Source organism: Oenanthe melanoleuca, chromosome 14 (assembly GCF_029582105.1).
Source record: "Oenanthe melanoleuca isolate GR-GAL-2019-014 chromosome 14, OMel1.0, whole genome shotgun sequence".
NCBI lineage: Eukaryota > Metazoa > Chordata > Aves > Passeriformes > Muscicapidae > Oenanthe > Oenanthe melanoleuca.
Window position 1 is genome coordinate 2036391 of NC_079348.1, and position 20203 is coordinate 2056593.

Genomic DNA, 20203 nt, shown 5'->3' on the forward strand with positions numbered 1-20203 from the left:
ACGACAGACCCGCCCTCACGACAGACCCGCCCTGGGCACCGCCCGCCCCACCCTGGCTGTTTGCCCCGCCCCCTCCCCGGCCACACCCACCGGCAGCGCTCCGCCCCCGTGGTGGCCCCGCCCCGCCCGGGGCGCGCGCCGGGGAGCGCGGGTTCCCCTTCCGGAGCGGCCGCCGCCCCCCCGCCCGCCGGGTTCGCTTCCGGCGCCGTCCGGGGTCCGTTCCTGCCGCCGCCGCCGAGCGCGGCGCGGGGCCCATGGAGCCGCGGCCGTGAGGCGCCCCCGGCCCGGGCCCGCTGCGGCAGCCGGGCGGAGGCCGGAGCCGGGTGCCGCCGGAGCCGGAGGAGATGGACAAACTGACCATCATCTCAGGATGCCTCTTCCTGGCTGCCGACATCTTCGCCATCGCCAGCCTGGCGAACCCGGACTGGATCAACACCGGCGAGTCCGCGGGTGAGGGCGGCCGGCGCGGGACCCGCCGGCAGCGTGCGGCAGGTGGCCGGGAGAGGGCTCCGCTTGTGCTCGGGGGCGGTGGGGCTGCGGGGCTGCCTGAGGCGCCCGGGGGAGCCGGCCTGGGGGGCTGCTGGCTCCGCTGGGCCGCGTCCCGGGGCTCCCGGGGCCGCTCCCCCGGAGCGGCGGCGAGTGGAGCGGCCGGGGGAGCTGCTGGGACCCCGGGCCCGGGCAGAGCCCCCGCGGTGCCTCCCGGGGTCTCCCGAGGGTCCTGCAAAGCCCGCCCTGACTCTGGGAACCCGAGGGCCAGGGCAGCATCCCTGCCTGTGCTTCCCAGGTGCCGTCACCTTGGACAGGGAATTGAGATCTGTCTCTGCTTAGTTTGCAGCAGGTTTGGAGTGTTTCGTACTACACTGGCGTTTCCTTTGTTGCGGGGAAGTTCTTGCTTTCCTTCATCCTTTTTTTCCGCCCCGAATAGTTCCTGCATGCTGATTTTTATCAGCTTTTAAGCCAAGGTCCCATGTGGTTTTTATTTGAGAATGTGACATTGTTTTCTTTATAACAACAAGGATTTCGGCATCTGTCTTTTTACTAATGATGTAGTTGTCTATGAACAATTTATTTCAGTCTGTTGATAAAGATCTGCGTGTTCTGATCAGTGGAGCAGAGAGAGAGGGCAGCTGTTTGATCTCACGTCCTAGAGGAACCCAAAGCTCCTTGTCAGGAAAGGAAGGCATCTGACTGCAAACAGATTAAACTAACTTAACCACTTTGACTGGTCACAGGGCCCGAGGGAGCAGCATGAAGCTGTGTCAGGGGTGTTTGGGTTGGGTATCAGAGGGTGATGGGGCACTGACCAGGCTCTCCAGGGCAGTGGTCACAGCTTTAAGCCTCTGTGTGTTCAGGAAGTTTTTGGACAATGCTCTCAGGCACACGGTGTGATTTTTGGGGCTGTGTGTGCAGAGCCAGGACTTGGACTTGATGATCCCTCTAGGTCCCTTTCAGCTCAGGAGATTCTGTGATTTTTCCTAAACTTATAGTTTCCAAGTAAACTGAAGGTTAGTACAGAGAAAACTGGTCTGGCTGTAAAGACTTCTGTCATATTGGCTTGCATCTTCCATGCCTAATAGTCAGTGCATGCGAACGGTTGAACTGGTTCAAATTGTGTCATATTTCCTTTATTCTAATGAAGTAGACTATTAAAAACTGTTTGGGATTGGTGACTCTACTCTGACCAGACTGTACTTGTGGCTTATTTGATTTGCTTCTAATTGCCTCGTCTAGAATCTGGACTTTCCTACATGGTTCAAAGGAAAGGAACGAGTCCCTTCCCAAAATGCAGCCTTCAGGAACTCCCTGGGTGACTTCATCATTCCTTCTGTAGCTAATTGTGGTTTTCCTGCCTATGGCTAGGTAAAATATTTGGTTCTTTTCTCTTATAATTCCACCTAACAGCAGTGCTGTGGTAATGAGCCCTTCTTCAGGGGCCTAAAGTTAAATAAAATAGTATTAATTTCAAATATTTAAATATGTCTTTCTGAAGTCCTAACTCACGTTAGCAGATCTTGTGCAATGTGTAAAATATTGGATTCACTCTGCATGTATAGAGAGGAGATAACAAAAACTATTCTGAAAAAAGTGCTCATGGAAAAAAACAGTCCTTTGGGAACTAAGCACAGTCTATTACATTCTTTTGTAAAGAAAAATGTTTTATATGTCTTTGTGATACAAAAATTGTTTCCTAAAATATTTTAAACAGCAATTATTTCTTAGTTACTTAGTGGATGATTACTTAAGAATCATCTGCCATTTCTAAGGTGCAACTAAAAGTTTTACTTTTAATTAGGCTGCCAAACATGAAAGCTGTGTGGATTTTTTTCTGCAGGACTTCACCAGTCAAAGAATGTTTTGACAGACCTAAGCTTTTTTTTTTTCTTTGCTGTATTTTGAAGCCAAATAAATTGTTGTCTTGATAGGACCATAAAGGAGAGCTAGCTGCCATCCTTAATGACTCTTTTGTAGATTTTTTTATTGATATAGCATTCAATGCATTATTATAAGAGTTGTTCTTAAAAGCAATACAGATGTGTGTGCTTAGACCTTCTAAAGTGGTTTGTCCAAACTGTAAAGAAAGGAAGTGTGGAGATGCCCATTGAACCAAGGACTTCCTGTAGTATTGAATTATGAGGTGAATGCTTTTATGAGTGCCATTCATTACCCAGAGACTGCTGGGGAGAGATATGGCACAGGAGGGCACAGCCCTGATGGTAAAACCTGTCCCAGCTGCTGGTGACATTCAGGGAATCTCAGCAGACTACTGTGCTTGGAGCACATCCAAGGCATCCAGCTTCCATATGTGCCACTAAGAAGCAGGTTTTTTTTGGAGCATCCTGAGCTCAGCTGGTGAAAGGAACTATTTGGTAAAAGAAAATATTTCTTCACTTTATCTCTGTGTTCTTAGGTTTATCTCCTGTGGGAATTATTCCAGATTCTGCTTCTACAGGAGGAAGAGGAGTAATAGTGTTTCTGTGCTTGGCTGCTGTCCTGGGGATTCTGAAAGGCAGTGGAACAGCCTGGTCTCCTCAATACTGCAGCTGTTTGAGGATGGCAGAGAGCAGAGGTCTTGGCAAACCTGGGAAGGCAGCACTGTATTGGCTCATTCAGAGCTGTTTACAGCCACTAAGGTTGGGAACCTGGGTTTATGTTTCAGGAAAAAAAAAATCTGTTCTGATTTGGATGCTAAACAATATGTGCCTCTTACTCCAGAGATAGTGATGAGTTTCAGCAAAATTGGATAGCAACATAAATCACTGGCTTTAATGCTTCTCTGAAAAATCTAGGTAGTTTTCAATATTTTTTTAATCAATATAGAAGGGCTGATTAGTCTCCTAAATCTTACTCTTAAGGATAAGTTTTATAGTCATTTGAAAAATGTTGGCTATAAAAATTTCTCCCCAGCAATTATCAGCAAAGGAATGCAGCTGAGATTATTGAAGGTCTCAGATGCTTATCTGTCTTTAGACCAGAGGAGCTACACCTTTGTGAACATGGGTCCAAGTCTCTTGGGCACTTCTTTATGTACTTTGTAAGAATCGTTCATTAACTTGGTATCAGATATTTCATACATCTTTAAGGTGGTAAAGGAAAGATGAAAATTAAATGGATTTTTCTAAACTGTGAGTTCTCTGTGAGATTTTGTTATTCGTGCTGTGCAAGTACAGAACACTGATAACTCCAGTCTGAAAACCAGTGGCTGCTCAGTATTCTTGCACTGACTGCCTTTTCTTATCAAACTGACACTCTGTGTGAGAAATAAGGACAGAGCTGGCTTTAATTTAAGCCAATGCCTAAAGTGCCACTGCTTTAAGTAGGAAGGAATTTTGCTCCTGTTTTTGACACTTCTGCAAAGAACTTTATAAGCTGATAGTTTTGTCTCCATATGTTCCTTTTTTTTTTGTGTGGGATGGTCTTTAATGATTTTGATATTTTGTCTTCAGTAGGGGAGGAAGGGGGATAAAGGCAGCTCTAGCTTCAGCTCTCTTTTATAGGAAAAAAGGTATGAATAGTATGCACAGTTGAAATTAGAGATGTTAAAAGCTGTACATATGGGAGGTTGACAACTTGAAATGCTTTTATGGGGTTTAGTACAGGTCAAGTTATTCAAGGGAATAATTTAATCAAGCAAAATCTCCCTTCAGCTAAGCTATCAGTTTGTTTATGTGGCTTAGTCATCCCTTCCTATGTAGCATGATTGTTCATTTGATTCCAATTTACAGAACAGCGTGTACCCTTTTTATGGCAGCCATTAAGTTAACATGGATGTCAGGATTTAGGGGTGCTTAACTCATGGGTAGCTCCTAAAGCAAGGATGTATCACATCCTCCGGTGCTGACCCAGAGGTCACCAGAGCACACAGTAGAATTTTATGGCCAGGGCACCCAGCATGTGCCCAGCAGAGCTGGCCTGGGCCATGTTTGTGTTCAGCAGAGCTTCCAATTTCATCTTGCATCCATGACTAAAGTATCAAGGTCACTTGTGTTAGGAATTATACTTTTCATTTAAACTGCCTTCTGTATCTTGCTGTGCAGTGACAGTGTGAGAATGAATTATAGATCTGCAATGTAACATTTAGTTAAAATTGTCTCTTTCCCAGTGCTGCCTTTCTATGTGTTTTCTAAAGTGTTATGTATAGGGGTTTGCATACTCAGTTGCATTTTTATTTGTGAAGGATGATTTCAGATGAAGTGGTCTTACAGAAGAGCAGGCTCTGTGCAGCAGGCCATTCCTCCTGAGGCAGTTAACTACCTGCTCCTGTGGAATAAGTTGTGTAGTACTTAGTGGAAAATTACTGATGTTCAGTGTTATTCTCTGCATGTCATAGCTCTTCCTGAAGAATTTTGTTTCATGGTTCTAACAGGAACTGTAGCTTTGTTGGGATCAGCTTAATCCTAACAAACTATCACAGGTAGTACGACCAAGCAGTGATTCCTGGTTCCTTCTGAGCTTGAGATCACTGAAATATATTTCTCTAATTGGAGCACTGACTGGACACGGAATAAACCCAAGATCACATGAAGGTGCTAAAATGAAACAGTACTTCTAAATAAAATAAAACAGATAAAGTAAATAAAGTATCCACAACTCAGAGGGTGTAAATTTGAGTTCCAGCTGGCATTATTGTTCTAAATTAAGTTGTCTCCTCAAACAGTAGTGATATATAAAAGTCAGTATGGCATATTACCAGTGACTTCTGTGCTTTAGGGCCTGTGCTGAAAACTGTTCATGTACAATGCTCCCCTGAGGACAAGTCATGGTATAGAGCAGCCATTGTGCTGTCCTCTGGAGGAGATACTGTTGTTTCTGTGATATGTGGGTAGCTGGCTTTTCAAAAACTGTCTGTAAAAGGGTTCTGGTGACCATTTTTCATGCACCTTGCAATATACTCAAAAAAACACAGTATGCATCTCCCAGCTCCTTCTCAATAGAAAGTGATGGGACATGATAGGAAGCAATTCTACAAAATTACTTTTTCCTAATGTTTTTTGTGCTATTGTGTAGTGACTGTGACAGGAGAAGTTATTTGCCCTTTCATGAACCTCTTTGGATTGTATGCTGAGAATACAAAAAAAAGGAGGATGAAGATTTATGTTCCATCAGGTCCTAGAGGTGAGTGCTGAAAAGCAATCTCCAAAGCCATCTGAACATCAGAGTGTTAAAATTAGATTCTAAGACATAATTTTCAGGAAAACACATTTCTTTGATGGATGCTCCCAGATGTGTGAGGAAGGAGGTAAAGGTGGTGGTGGGTTGTGATGTGTTGCTGATCCCCTCCTGCTTCTAATCTGCAGGCTCTGCCAGCAGCACTTGCATTTCAGAGATGTTGCTAATGCCTTAAAAAGAACAATACCAAACCCAAACAAGAACAAGATTCTGAGCCCCATGTAATCTGAATACTCTAATAAGAGTGGCCTGTTAATGGATCTGCCTGGACCTGGAGGGTCAGTGCCATATTTAAAAGGAACATTTCCATTCTACTTTGTGTCTGTAGATGTCTTTCAAGTGGATGTGAAAATGTGACAAAGCAGAGTGTTTGAATTGTGCTTGGGTTCTGTAATCGACCAGGCCTTAAGGCACAAGAAAAATCAATAGAAAGGCATTGTTGTAATGAATTAATTTTGTGCTTACTCAACCACTCAGAATTTAAACATATGGAACTATTTTATGTGTAGGAAGAATCTCATGAAAGAGCTGTGTCAGCCTGGTTATTTGAGCCTGCCAGAGAAGACATGAGAGAGCCAATTGTTTCTGTCCATAGAGGAACTGATGTTTTACATCTGCTTTTTAACAAACACAAACTCATGCTGCTCCTGTGAGGTGCACATTTTGTTTTCTCTTTAGCATGTGAAGTACAAAACTGTTAGCTTGCCATCCACCAAATCCTGTTGAATTCCTCTCTCTCTAATTAGAGTTAGGTAAGAATTACCTGATTATAGGATACAGATCTGGGAGCCAGTAACTTTCAAATCTAGCATCTGGCATGGCTGACTTTGGATGTTGGAAGTTATTGTGGTAGTACTCCAATTTCTTCCTCTGTAAAACAAAGGTGATACCTTTTTCACAGTAACTTCTATTAGCATTAGCAGCAACAAAGCTTTAACTCTGTTTTGGCTTTAACTTTTGTTTCCTATCACAGTTTTACTTTATTAAACTAAGGGGAACAATCACAGAATAACATGCATTTAATTTGTCTTTTCTAGTAGTGGTGCTTTGGATAAGGTACTTGAGTTTCAGATATTTGGAATAACCTTTTTATTTACTTACCAGCAGTTTGCATAGTTCCTACAGAACTATATTCCATTCAGTATGTGCAGATATGGATTTGTTTTCTGTCCATCCTGTGCTTTACTCAAGCAGTATGTAACTGCAGAGCTGCTTTATACACAGATGGTTTTTCTGTGGGAAAGGTGCCTTGTTGAAAGTTCAGCTTTGTGGCTTCAGGAAGTTACCTGAGTTTCCTCTGTTCTTTAAAATCAATTTAGACCTGATTTGAGGTGTGTGTATTACACTTGTTGCCACAAACTTATACCAAAGTCAAAACAAGAGTAACTTAAATGTATGAGTCTTAAAAGTAAGGATTCAATAGTGTTTACTGCAAAACAAAGATTTAAAGTTGTCTGAAATAATAAAAAAGAGGAATCGTGTTAATGGCTGGGGCTTATTAAAAACATTTGTATCATTTAGTTTCCAGCCAGCACTTACATGTGAGCAGCATTATGTAAACTCCATTTGTACTTTTGCCAAAGCAAAGAAGATCAGTAGGTCAAACTTTTAAGCTTGACCTACTTTTTTTTTCATAGGTACTTCACAACAGCTCAACTTTTTCCCATTTATTTTCAAGCAGTGCCATGCAGTGTGTAGGATTTTCATCTCAGGCAGGAGTTCTTCACCTCTTTCTTGAATCCTTTTCCAGCAGTGGTTGAGACCTTTTTATTTCAGAAGAATGTAACTGGAGTGACTCATGGAGGAAGTATATTGAACTTCACAGAGAATAAATGCTGCTGTCTATTTTAGAAACAGATACAAAATGATGCTTGTAGTATGGTGGAACAAATACAATATGGAGACTGTTTTATTCTTCCACAAAGTAATTTGGGAAAACTATAAAATTATTTTAAATTTTTTGTTCATGCAATTTTAAATTTGAAAATAATTTTCTTATTACCTAGTTGTAAGTTATTATTGTAATTCAGAGTGCCTACAAATTTAGTAATTGACAGAGTCTGTTATTAGTAATGGCTATATGCAGGAAAAAAAGTTCTTTGATGATTTTTCAGCAAACCCCTTATGTATGCTCCAGCTGCTTTGCTCAATTTCACTTTTCTTCCCCAAGCCTCTGACTGATGGAGATATACACAGATCTGAAAAACTGGAGATATGGCCAAGAAGAGGATCTGTGCAGGGTATGTGTCTATTTTAAGAAGAAGGGAAACAAGCTAGGCTAGCAAAGCACTCATACTGGCCTGATTCTGTAGGGATCTATATGGAATCAATGGTCATAGGTTATATCCCTTCTCAGTGGGAAGCTTTTGGGTTATTCCTATGATACAATATTTTATTTCCTGTCTGATGTATTGTCTTGTATACTTATTTTGAATTTCATAAATCGAGTTGATGACAAGAGTTTGGTCTCTCTTGGGTACCCTAGGAAACATCTGATTGTGATGGTTTGTCTGTGGGATGGGCTAATCCAGTAGGAAATACTTGCTGCTAAGAGTGTGAGGTTCAAAATTCACGGAGTATGTAGAGCCTGGTTCCTGTCTTTGAGCAAAACATACTCAGTCTGTTACATCTGGGTCCTTGGCATGATGTAAAATGCTCCCTTGTGAGGGCATCCCAGTGATTCACTGCAGGATTCAAAGCCAGCACAACACAGTGCAGTAGGCAACAGTTGGCTGCTACCCAGAAACCTCATGGTAGCTGCAGTTCTGTGCCATAAATTACAAAGCACTTTGGGATCATTAAGGATGACAGTCCCTCGAGGTGTGGTGATTAATACCCCACTTGGATGTTTAAGTGCTTGTCCAGTTGAAGACAGTTCACATTAGGCCTTGAACTTACTTGATGGTGAGCAGCTCTTTGTGCCATTCTTTGCACACTGCATTAGGAGGGCTGGGCTGTCCCTGTGCTTGGTATGTCCATGAATTTATTAATCAAATGACAGTGTGCATAGACAGTAAAGTCAGGTAGGTTATTTCTGCAGTGCTCATCATGATGCCAGCTTCCCAGTTTGTATTCTCACAGTTCTTATACCTGGGCTTTCCTTTCTTTTGCCAGGTTCTTGTGTGGTTTCCACTCCTCTTGCTTGACTACTTTTCTGCTATGGGCAGAAATGTAGTTTAGTTGTATTTTGAGGAATAGGTGTGGGATCAGAACAGGACAACTGACCATTCAGTGTACCTCAGAACTGCTTTGCTGTGAATAATTCAGTAGGGTTCTTTGAACCTAGATTCTTTGTTCTTTGCTCAAATTGGCATATATTCTCATTTCTGCAATAAAATCTTGGTATACACAGAAATGAGAGGAAACCTGTGTTCATTGATAAGCAGGGCAAATGTACAAATAAGGGGTGAATGGTTTAATCTGTGACTTCATCAGTGTGAGCTTAATGTATCAAACATTTGCAATCTCTAATTGTAATGCCTTTATACCAAAGTCAAGTGAAGGAAACCCATAAAGGGTTGTCATGGGCTTCAAATTTCCTGAAGGATGACTTTTGTATAAAACTTGTTTGACTTGAAAATTTGCTTTGATATATTTGGTCTTCTCTATACAAAATAGAAATACTCTGAATTGAGCAATGGGAGCTATCTTTTCTCATAGACAGTAATCCAACAATATTCCCACGGTCAGTGGAAGTGTCAGCTCCAGAACTGCAACAGGGGAAGAATCTGATTTCCTTTCTTGTAGAGGAGAAAAGGCACTGCTGCTTCCTCTGTGCCTGTTGATGTGAGGAGCACTGTAGGCATTCCATGCTGTGGGGGAAGAGAATTTGAAGAATGAATTTTTTTTATTTTCCTTAGGTTGAAGTTCATTCTGAAGCAAATTGTGCACGTAAATTCATGTGTTAATGATGTGCTCCCCATCATAGAAACTCGTGGGAAGAAGCATGTTTCACTTTGTTTTTTAAACCCACACTTAATTCAATTTAAAAACTATGCAACAAGATTGTACAGGAAACCTGAAGAGATTGAAAGGCCAGGAATTTCCAGTTTGGTTCCATAAGTTCTTTCAGTGGAATATTACTGGGTCACTCAGTAATTTCAAGAAGCACCTTGAAGCTTAATGGTAGTTTTAGAAAAATGGAAGTAGCAGTTGCTTTTTCACAAACTGAAGTCTGTTGACTTATGCCCAATGTAATCTGAAGTAAATCTTCTCTGTAAGTAGATGTTCAGTAAGATGAAATTGCTGATAAGAGCAGAGGATCTCTTGGTTGTTTATGTAAAATCTAAAATTAGAGTGAATCAGTTTCAGAGTGTCAATATAACAACTGTATAAACATCTGTTAACAGACACATTCTTTGGAACACTAAATAACATTTAGTTTCTCTTCAAGAGCAGTCCTACTTGCTCAGAAAGAACTGAGCCTTGATGTTTCAATAAAATGGTATTTTATTTCACTGAAGTGCAAATTTAACAGTTCAGGAATGGTCTGTATTCTCTTTTTTACTAGTATAAGAGAACTCTCCAGATTCTTACAGTCTATTTTTGTAGATGCCAGTTTGTGATAAGGGAGAAAGTGTTATCACCACACAGACAGCACCTGTTAATTGCCTAAATAATTCAGGTTTAAATTATGCAGGCTTCTAAAACAAGGACTTGCCTTAGCAAAAACAATAAGAAAATATGTAGTTCAGGATAAATCCTGAATATGCTTCCTGCATTCTTATTCTGTGTTTTTAATGCTTTTGTTGTGATGTGAACATCAAGTAAATGCCTAAATTTGAGAATTATTACTGCAGAAGAAGGTTGGAGTTTGGTTTGGTATATTTTCCAGTTTGCCTTTTATATTGGTGGGGGCTTAAAATGTAAATTAGGCAGGAAACTGTGTGCCAGAAGTCCTGAAGGACAGCTTGTATGTGGTTAAGATATATCTGTCTGTCTTTCAGCACATGAAGTGTTACTTATAGATAATGAAATCTTGGCTCTGTACCTAATCCCTATTTGAAGTGCAGTTTAACCTGTATTCCCAGTTGTTACAAACATGTCATACATAGGTTTGGCAGCAGTTAAAAAGTGCCTTTAGGAATAAAAACTAAGGTTAAGTTTTATTTTACTTTAAATATTACTCTACTTGCAATGAAACACATTTCTTTGGGCATATAGGTGCTGTTCTTCAGTTGATAAAATTGCCTTATAAAAAAAGCAATTCCAGTGGGCAGAGACAGGATCTTGTGTATCCCCAGCAAGTACAGTGGTGGTAACCTGTGTGTTCAAGGAAAGACTTGCAAGATCAGAAATATGCTTAATCTTTCCAATTTTTCTAGTGGTTTTAATGAAGGATTACTTCTACCTGCAAACCTCCCTTCTCATGTCCTCATTGCTATAAATATAATCCTGCCCTTAGTTATGTGATGTAATTGTTAGTACACTTGGTTTGGGATTTGAATGTTTTGTTCTTTATTTAGTGTAGTCTGTTTGTTGTACTTTCAGGTAATCTGGGCCTAAAATATTCTGTCAGTAGCGGGCCTAGAGAAAGTCATGCTCAGGTGGGCAAACATGGAAGCTCATAAGGTGTATTTAGGCTGAATGTTTGCAGAACAGATGCTGAAACTTTGCAAATGTGTTTCTAACCATATAAATGCCAAAATGCATTTCAACATTTCTCTTTTCACCTTCACCAGTGGGTGATTCATGAGGCCCTGGAAGAGCCAGATCAGTGGGTGTCCTTGGAGCATGTCTGATGCAAGCTGAGATCAGTGCAAAGCACAACAGACAGAGGAAGATGATCCTTATTCCTCATGAATTTAGTTTGTTAAAATGCACAAACAATCTTGAAGTCAGAGCCAGGACCTGAAGTTTTCCCTTACATTGAATGCCTTTGTCACTACCTTAGGGAAATTACTTTAGACTGTAACCAGAAACATTGATACCTATTTTCTCTCCATTAATAAGAAGAGGGAGAACAATAGGGTACTTTAGTTGGTGTGGTTTGGGAATTTTGGTGTATCCATCCTGATCTGCTTGAGCATAGCTAACTTGGAGAAATGATGCTTTTGAATTGAATAAAGAGGTATCGTTTTACAGCTCTGTCTGAAGCCAAATATAACTAACTGTTAAAAAGAACACAAGCTCATCAGATGTTAAATGGCAGAACAGCTGTGGGTGTCATAGCTTGTGGCTTTCAGCTGAACATATGGCATAAAATGGTGTGGCTGACTCCAAAAATCACTTTTAAATATTGACACTGCCTTTGATCTTTCTTTTTTTAGTCAGTAAATTCTGTCAATTTTGAGTAGCTCTACTTTGGTTGGAAGAAAAATTAAAATAACTGGATTCTTTGTTTGTGTTTTAAACTAAATAAAACATTGCTTTCTTATTTTAGGAAAGTTGTGTCTTTTTTCCAGGCCTTTGCCACTTCAGAAACTGTAAAGATTCTAGTCACTGACAAAACTGTTCCATTGTGAAAATGCTTATAATGTTAGAAAACAAACAACCAGAAGGATGCAGCTTATTAAAGATCCTTTTAACCAACATTTAATTAATGCTGTCTTCTGAAGTAGGAATGAATACCTTCTTCTGAAAGAATAACTTCAGCACAGACAGATTTCTTGGCTCTGATTTGTGAGAACACACAGCCTTTGTTGTGTCAGGAGAGTTGTTCTGCATTAGTGCCTGAAGGTAGCTCTTAGAGAGTCTGGTGGTCTATCTCAAAAAGAAAAATTTAAAAAAAAAAAAGAGGGGGTTGGAAAATTAAAAAAACATTAAGTAAAGTCAATACACAAGCAGCAGGGCATTGAAAGTTACTAGAATTCAGAAATAAAATCACTTTTTATTGGTCCAAATGTCTGCAATTTAGGCATCTCTTAGAACTAATGTATCGTAATGAGTGTCATATGTAGTAATAAACTTTTCTAATATGTGTAAGTCTTTCCCAATAGATGGCCCCTGATTTTTTTTTTCTCTTTGGGAAAGGAAGAGGGAGGGAGAAGACTGTGGGTTTTGTGAAGGGGGATTTGGTTTGCATTAGGCATGATACAAACACAGAATTGAAAAATTTTGAGGCAACTTGGCACCAGATGTTATTCAGCAGCAAGGCAGGCTCTTCTGCCTTCTGCCACAACTCTTTTGACATTGGCTTTAGACTTTAAAATTTGGAATTCTTCTCTTTAAAAGTCAGTAAGATTTCTAAGGAGTGCCAAAAATGGTACATAATAAGTTCCATTTTCTGGAAATTAGATTGTTGAATATAATTAAAGTGGTAGGTTCCTCATAGCTAACATAAGCTGCATTTGAAGCCAGAGATAATACCTCACCTGTATGAGTATTTTTAAGAATACTTTGTTCCTGAAGCAAGTGAACATCCTTTACATCTCTAGAGCAAGAAGCATTTCAAAATTGGTTTGAAAGGAAGAGAGCATCAGATTTGAGAGAAGGGGATAAATGGAGTAGAAAAGAAATAACATTGTATAATATAAACAAGGACTCTTACAACAAGGTTCTTAAGAGTCCCTCTAGATACAGCAGGGACTTGATTAAAGGTCTTTACTAAAAACTGACTTTTTAAAATGGTGAAATACTTTTTAACTGTTTGCTTCATACTGATAGAAATCCAGTGGGTGTATGAATTGATATTGCATCTGGCCTTCTTCAAAGTGAGAAACTCCAAAACTTTTTTCCCAGGGTTATGATACCTGCTAGATGATTTGAGAGAGAAATTGGAGTGAAGGCCAAAAGCATAAGATTTGGCATACAAAAGCCAGAAAAGATAATTTATAATCTGTTTGTTTTGAACTGTTCTGTGTTCTGTGCCTCTGCAGCTGAACTTCTAATATTCTTTTCAGCCTTCCTGTAGATCATCCTTTAACATTCATAAATCTTATTTTAGTGAGTTTTGGTTTCCTGTTAATCTACTACCTGAACAATGTACTGGAACATCCACAGTGAAAGAATCAATCTGTTCTGCTACATCCTGAATACTGTGCTTGCCTGGTAACCTCAAAGTTATTTTAGCAGCATAAGTGCTAAAGAGCTTCTACTCAGACTGCCTTCATTCCTCACAAAAGAATTAATTATTTTTATAAGAACTGTACCAGACATTGTATTCTCATACTTGATTAGAGACTGGCAGCTGATCTTATCTTATATTTTGATTCTTTTATATGCTCTTTATACCTATCTAGGTATAACTTAGTTACTGTGTTGTCCTACAATGACTGAAGCACAAATGTGGAAGACAAGGTGTTCAGCTTGCTTGTAGTTATTAGTTGTAGTTAATTATGTACATGTGCTGTTTTAAAAAATGCTCTGATATGATGCTATTTGAGACTGTAAACTTTTAAAAATTGCTTTAGTGGGTCAAGGTTGAAAATTGTGATGAGGACTGTAATTTGCAAGGCTGTGACTGTGAACTGTTGTAGATACAGAGCAATTCTGTCAGCTGTGCCTGTGGACCTCATTCAGTGGGACATGACATCCAGAGACCTCATGATTCTGTTTGACTCTTGCAACATGGGCCTTGCCATACAGGATCTGGTGGTCTTCCCCAGCACTGTTAGTTCTTTTTTCCACCATGGTTTTGTAAACCAGCAGGGTGCTGTTATCTTTTCCCCCTTCACACCAGAGGTGGTGCTTATCCTACAAAGGCATAACTTTTCCCCTAACCTTCTGCATTGCTTATTCTGAGCATGTGTAATCTCATAAGAGGGTACAGGGCCTGATTTCTAATAGAGTTTTGCACTGGAATAAGTAGAATTAACTGTATGGAGTACCTCCAAGACCATGGTAGGGAATGATCAGGACTGTCAGTTCCCTGGATTTTGGGAAAGGCAAAGGGGAGAGACCTCTGTTTCCAAGGAACTACTACCTAGGCTATGGAATTCATAGAAATTTTACCCAAAACAAAACACATACAAGTAAACCTAAAGAAGTCATTCTCTCTTTCCCCTTTCACTTCAAGTGCCTGTTGCAGGAAAATAAATTCCATATGTAAGAATGGGAAACATCCCACTTCAACTGCCAAATTCCTTTGATGACTTTGAAAATCTTCTTCTTGGAAGTCCCTCCTCCTTGTTTCCTGTATGGGTAGGTGCATTGGAACTATTCTTTCCATGCTGTGTTGCTTATTTCTCTCAGAAATTCCTTGGCTACACTTTACTCACATTGAATCTCAGAAGACTGCTTGGTTCTTCTGCTTGGCTGCAGTCAAGGAGCAGCAAACATGTTAAAGGCAAGCTGGCCAATGCCAACTTGATGGTTATCATTAACACTGGTGCATAGAATTAGTCTGCAATGACCAAATCACTGTGTTTTCTTGAAGCCTTTCAAGTTTCCACTTGGATTGGCAACAAGCTACAGCTCTGCTCATTGCTGGAGCCTGTTCCTCTCAACTGGACCTACACCTTTTCCATTCAAGCTTATCAGCTTATCAGCTGAATAGAACTTAGAAATTTTCCAAAACCAAGCTCTCCTTGTCTGTGGCCCAGTGAGAGTTACAGGGAATGATTTAACTGAGCTGCCCTTAACTTCACATATGTCATTCCCTGGCATGTGACTGTTACCTAACCAGCAGCAATGAATGTTTTATGTGACCGAGTAACACAGCTCCATGTACTGTGCTCATTAATAAAACATAAAACTTAGCAGTGTCCTTGCCACACTGGCAGGCCTCTAAGATTTATGTCACCAGCACCTCATTAAGAAACCTCTAAACTGTGCTTTTAACTTAACAAATATGGTTTAACAGATCCACAGTACACTAAAGAAAAGTGTCTCCTTTGAGCAGAAGCTGTCAGACTCTGCCAGTCACAAGTGGCATTTCCAGCAGCTCCACCCCATCTTGTCAGGACAGTGAGGGAGAGGAAGTTGTTCTCTGGGGGCAGTTCTGTGTTTTAACCCCCAATAGCCTTGGCATATTGGCCCATAATACTTACTTAATGATAGTATTGAGCATTTTGCTAAGGATGTGGTTGATGTTTGGGAGGTAGAAATAAGGAAACTGTTGTCAAGGAATATAAGTGGTTGCAGATGCATTTAAACCCAAGAAAGAGCATTTTGTCTAAAATGATGGTAAAGACTAAACTCATTTTCAAGTTGTGACAGTAGGGGAGTGCAGAGGAGGAGCAGGTACCCCAGGCTGAGCAAGAGCAGTTCTGAGGGTTTGTGCCTTGGAGGTTCATGTGCCACCATAGCTGCTGAGCTCTAGGACCTTCTAACCCCACCTCATTCACTGCATCTTGCTTTTACCATATTAATTGTTTCTTGTGCTGTGGTCAGCTCCTCTTGGCAGTGGCAGCTCTCCTGTGTCCATCTGTCACACTCGATCCCACATGTCCTGGCACTCAGATAACGGAGGAGCAGCGAACATCTGGGTGGCCATTACAGTGCTGCTGCTTTCCAGCCGTGCTACTGCTGTGCCACTTTTAATAATTCACAAGTGATGTAGAGGAGGGGGAGTTAAAGGGCTGCAGCAATCTTTGTTTCTCTCTGTAGAGTGTGATTCCTCCTTTGGTGGCTCTGTAGTTACCAGGGAAACAGGAGAGGGATGGCAAAGCAGCGAAGGGCTGGAGTGGGACTTGGGGGTCGGCTCCCTGGCAGCTGCACATCTGCACCAGGGGAAAATGAGGGCTTGCCTTTCCTTGGTTTGGTGCCTTTCCCCCTTTTCCTCAATGGTTTTGTGAAACTTAATTGTTAAATAGGTGATGCTCCCCAGCGTTGGTGTATTTGCTGAAGAGCCTTTTTGTCATTGATTCTAGTAAAAATATGCAGTGTTGAAAAATGAGCATTACTGGTGGTTTTGAGGAGTTGGATGATCACAAAGTCTTTCTCTGAAATTAACTGGAGCCCTGATTATACACAGGTTGTTATTACTGAGAGGTTTTTTCATTGTGTTAGAAATGCTTTGGCACTTCAGGGAATAGATTTACTGGAAAAGACTAAGGACCACTTCAGTAAGGACCATTTACTCAGTGCAGCATTCTCTGATTTGATAAAGGTTGAATTTCACCTTTAGTAATTAGCATCATCCCCTCCTGCTGTAGCTGTACTGACCTGAATAATGGCAGTGTGGAAAGCTCTGGGGGCAGAGGCAGGTGAGAGCAGGGGAGCAGCCCCTGCCCCTCGGGGTTGTCACTGGGCTGAGCTGTGCAGGCAGGGGGAGGTGGGTGGGCAGCTGTGTTTATCCTACTGCAAATGTTTAGGGCTGGATCCATCTTTCAGCTGCCTCATCTACTGGCATTAACTGTGCTGTTTGTTCCATACCTGCTTAGATTTTCAGCAATTGTGCTGGAGTAGTTCTGAGAGGATGACTTAAAACCTTTCACTTATGCAGCCTGATGGAACTTGGTGATTGGTTTGAGATGGGCTGTTGAGCTGTTTTCTAACTACAGGCAGAAGGACTCTGCAATTTCATATCTCTGTCACTCTTTTCAATGATAGACTTGATAAGAGGAAACAAGATTTTCTGTAACAAGTTTGTTTGCAGCTTCCTGGAAATTGTTTGCTTGATTGCTTCAGAATGGGACCATCAGAATAAAATAACATATAAACATGCTCTTCTTTTGAATTTCATGGCAAATGAATACTGTTTTTCCACACCAGAGACTTCTTTTGAAGTCTGAATTCAACAGATTTGTCACTATGGAATGAGCCCTGAGGTTTCATTTCCTTGTGCCCAGTTTATGCACACAACTGAGGTATTCCTGTGTAGTCAACTTGAATATTAACTGAATTTATGAGTGCGTAATGAGGTTGATTTTCCAGTTACCTTTGTGAAACCTTCAGAAATGGTTCACAGACCTCTTGTCCTCCATTTGGCTCCCTAGAGGCTGCACACTCAAGGTTCAAAACCTTAAATATGGAGTATGTCTACTTCAGATTTGTAATCCATAAAGCAGAGTAAAGAAGAAAAACTGTGTATATGGTAGCAATATCTTAACCATAAAGCTCAGTATATTTTCTCAAAAATGTCAGATTCTGAAATTTAATTGCTGACACTTTAAAACTCTGATTTAAAAAAAAAAAACAAAAACAAAAACAAAACAACCCACCCGAGTGAAACAATACACTTGGGCACCAGAAGTGATGTTTAGGAAGCCGTCCTCTGAATAGTTTCTTCCAAATATCCATGTGTATTAAGAAGGAATGCTACAGTGCTACCCACAATTCAGAGATTTTTTTTATTGTTTTCCTTATTTTCAGTTCTGATTTTTTTTATTTGGGTGGGTTTATTTTGTTTGTTTTTTTTTTAATTGCCTTTTGGAGTAATAGATGTTGATAGGAAGAGAAATTGCATTCAAAATAATAGTTAAGATGGAGTTTTCTTGTTTACTCTAGATATGGCACTTCTGGGCTTACCTTTGGTTCTCTCTGAATCTGACATGTTAAATGTGCTCTTGTTAATTGAAAAATATCTTTAACATAAACTGCAAATTGCATCTACAAAATGAAATAGTTGTCTCCCACTAATATGTGCTCATCTATAGGAGCTGTTTTCCACTTCAGTTAAGACACAAAATGGAACCAAGTTCAGCAGAGTGAGTCTTATCACTGCTGCTTTTTCCAAAGTTAAAAATGCACTAAATGATTGCCACTGAAGTCAGGAGAGGTCTTTGAATTCAGAAAACATCTATGGAGTGTATGATGTCATTTTTATGAAGTCATTCTTTGATTAGAATAGCAGTTTAGAAAAAACTGATTTCTGCTGTAAGGATAGTAAAATTGTTGTTAAATCCTAGTGTTGCAGAGTGATTGGGATGAATTTCCTGTTCTATGATGCTGCAGTGAATAGCCTCTTTATCCCCAAACTACAGGGAACTGCTCAGTGTTTAGTATGAGGTTCTGCAGTGTGTGTTTTCAGGGAGCTTGACTTTTAAGGACACAGGCATATCTCCCCTCTGCTCCAGCAGCTGATGTGCAATGAAAACATTGCAAGTTTTGGAAGAGAAGCAGTTCATGTAAAACTGTACTGTGCAGGCTTGGAGCTGGGCAGGATTGCTTGTGTATTACCTGGTTCAGGTTTGTGTGATCCTGGTGCACAGCAGGAGTATCTGGAGTAGAAAATGCCAACTTTATTGGTTTTGTAGTTGTTCAGTTTTTAGCTGAAAATTCATCCCTGAATCTTTCTAGTTGATGGATGTGTAATTAAAAGGGTATATTTGAATAAGACTGAAATTTCCTAATCTAACCAAATGTTGCAAGAATACATCAACAGAACTGATTCAGTAATGGTTTTGCATTTGGTTCTTCTCATCCCCTGGGACATGAAGCAGTACATTTAATAAAACTCTAAACATCTAATAAAACATAATGTGCTGCCTCCTAACCCAACAATTCTAAGCTCAGAAGCTGATTCTGCTGGTAGTCATTGCTGAGGTGTGAGCAGAGAGGATCTGTAGAAATTGGCTCCAGGGTGCCAGAAGGTGCATGCTAGGACTGGTTACTCTTTTGACTATTGGCTTTCTCCTTTGTTTTATGCTTTTTCCTTCCCCAAAAGAGAGGCTAGAAAGTATGGCAGATGTTTCTCCCTCCAAAGAACATGCTCAACCTAAGCTTCCCAGTCTTACTGTAATTGTGTCTTAAGTTTTTATTTGAAACAGGTCAACTGAAACAGTATTTACTTGAAGTAATTTGTGGAGAAAGATGTTGACTGTTATGCTGCCCACTGTTAGGTTTTACTCCTAATGTAGATAAAGGATAATTGTGATTATTTAGGATAACAATTCAGAAGAAAAGACAAAATTGAGAAATCTAGAACTTAATAGAGACACTGGAAGAAATGGATCTTAATCTTGCATGTTAATTGGGATTAGAAAGATAACTTCATTATTAAAACTCACTAAAAGCAACTTTATAAGTCTCAAAAACACCGACTTTGATTTAAAAGATGATTATGATGACAATGATGATGATGATTATTATTATTAATTATTATTATTCAGAATAAACATAATTTTGGTTAAATCTTTATGGTTCCTGTACCAAACTTACTGTTTTTCTAGGAGCTCTTTGGTAGATCTTTTGTGTAGATATCCCAGTTTCTGTGCATAGTAACTCTTGTTAGTAATCAAAATGATTGATCAGTCTTGTATGGAGGGACTCTTTAATGAGTTACTGTCAAAAAGTAGGGGTTTTTAAAATGTTTTTAAAATCATACATTAATCAAATGCAGTTTCTGCTGCAAGAGTCAGAGGCTTAAAGCCACATTGACAGATGAGGGAAAGAGATAATAGACAAAGGCATTTTAGGAGGGGCTACAACTCGTTTAGTTAGGCTATAAACGTAGTTCATCTTGCACAGATGAGGGAGTGATCCTCTATGCAAGTCAGCTAGCACATTAGCAGATATTGGCAGGCTTTATTAGGAGTGCTTTATCCCTTTGATTAGACCTTGATTTCCACTCAGGAACCAGATAGAGCTTGCAGCAGTCTCACTTCAGCTTGTGCAAGCATGTGATGAGGGAACATGAAGATAGATGTTGATAGCATGACCCCATCCTCCGTGTTTGAAAGGCTCCCTAAGGTTCATCAGAGAAAGAATCCCT

General features: G+C 40.3%; 1 protein-coding gene across 2 annotated transcripts in view; it reads left to right on the forward strand.

Moving 5' to 3' along the window:
• Positions 1-178: 178 nt before the first annotated feature.
• The window catches only part of MOSMO (modulator of smoothened), a 29948-nt gene continuing 9923 nt past the window's right edge, over positions 179-20203 (forward strand). Inside the window, exons 1-2 of one of the 2 annotated variants that reach the window (XM_056503565.1) lie at positions 5429-5613; positions 7838-7907. In XM_056503565.1, coding sequence (XP_056359540.1) covers positions 5593-5613; positions 7838-7907 — 91 coding nt within the window. In that variant the 5' untranslated portion in view covers positions 5429-5592. Of the gene's footprint in view, positions 451-5428; positions 5614-7837; positions 7908-20203 lie in introns of those variants that run through there. The other variant, XM_056503563.1, reaches the window with a different exon arrangement.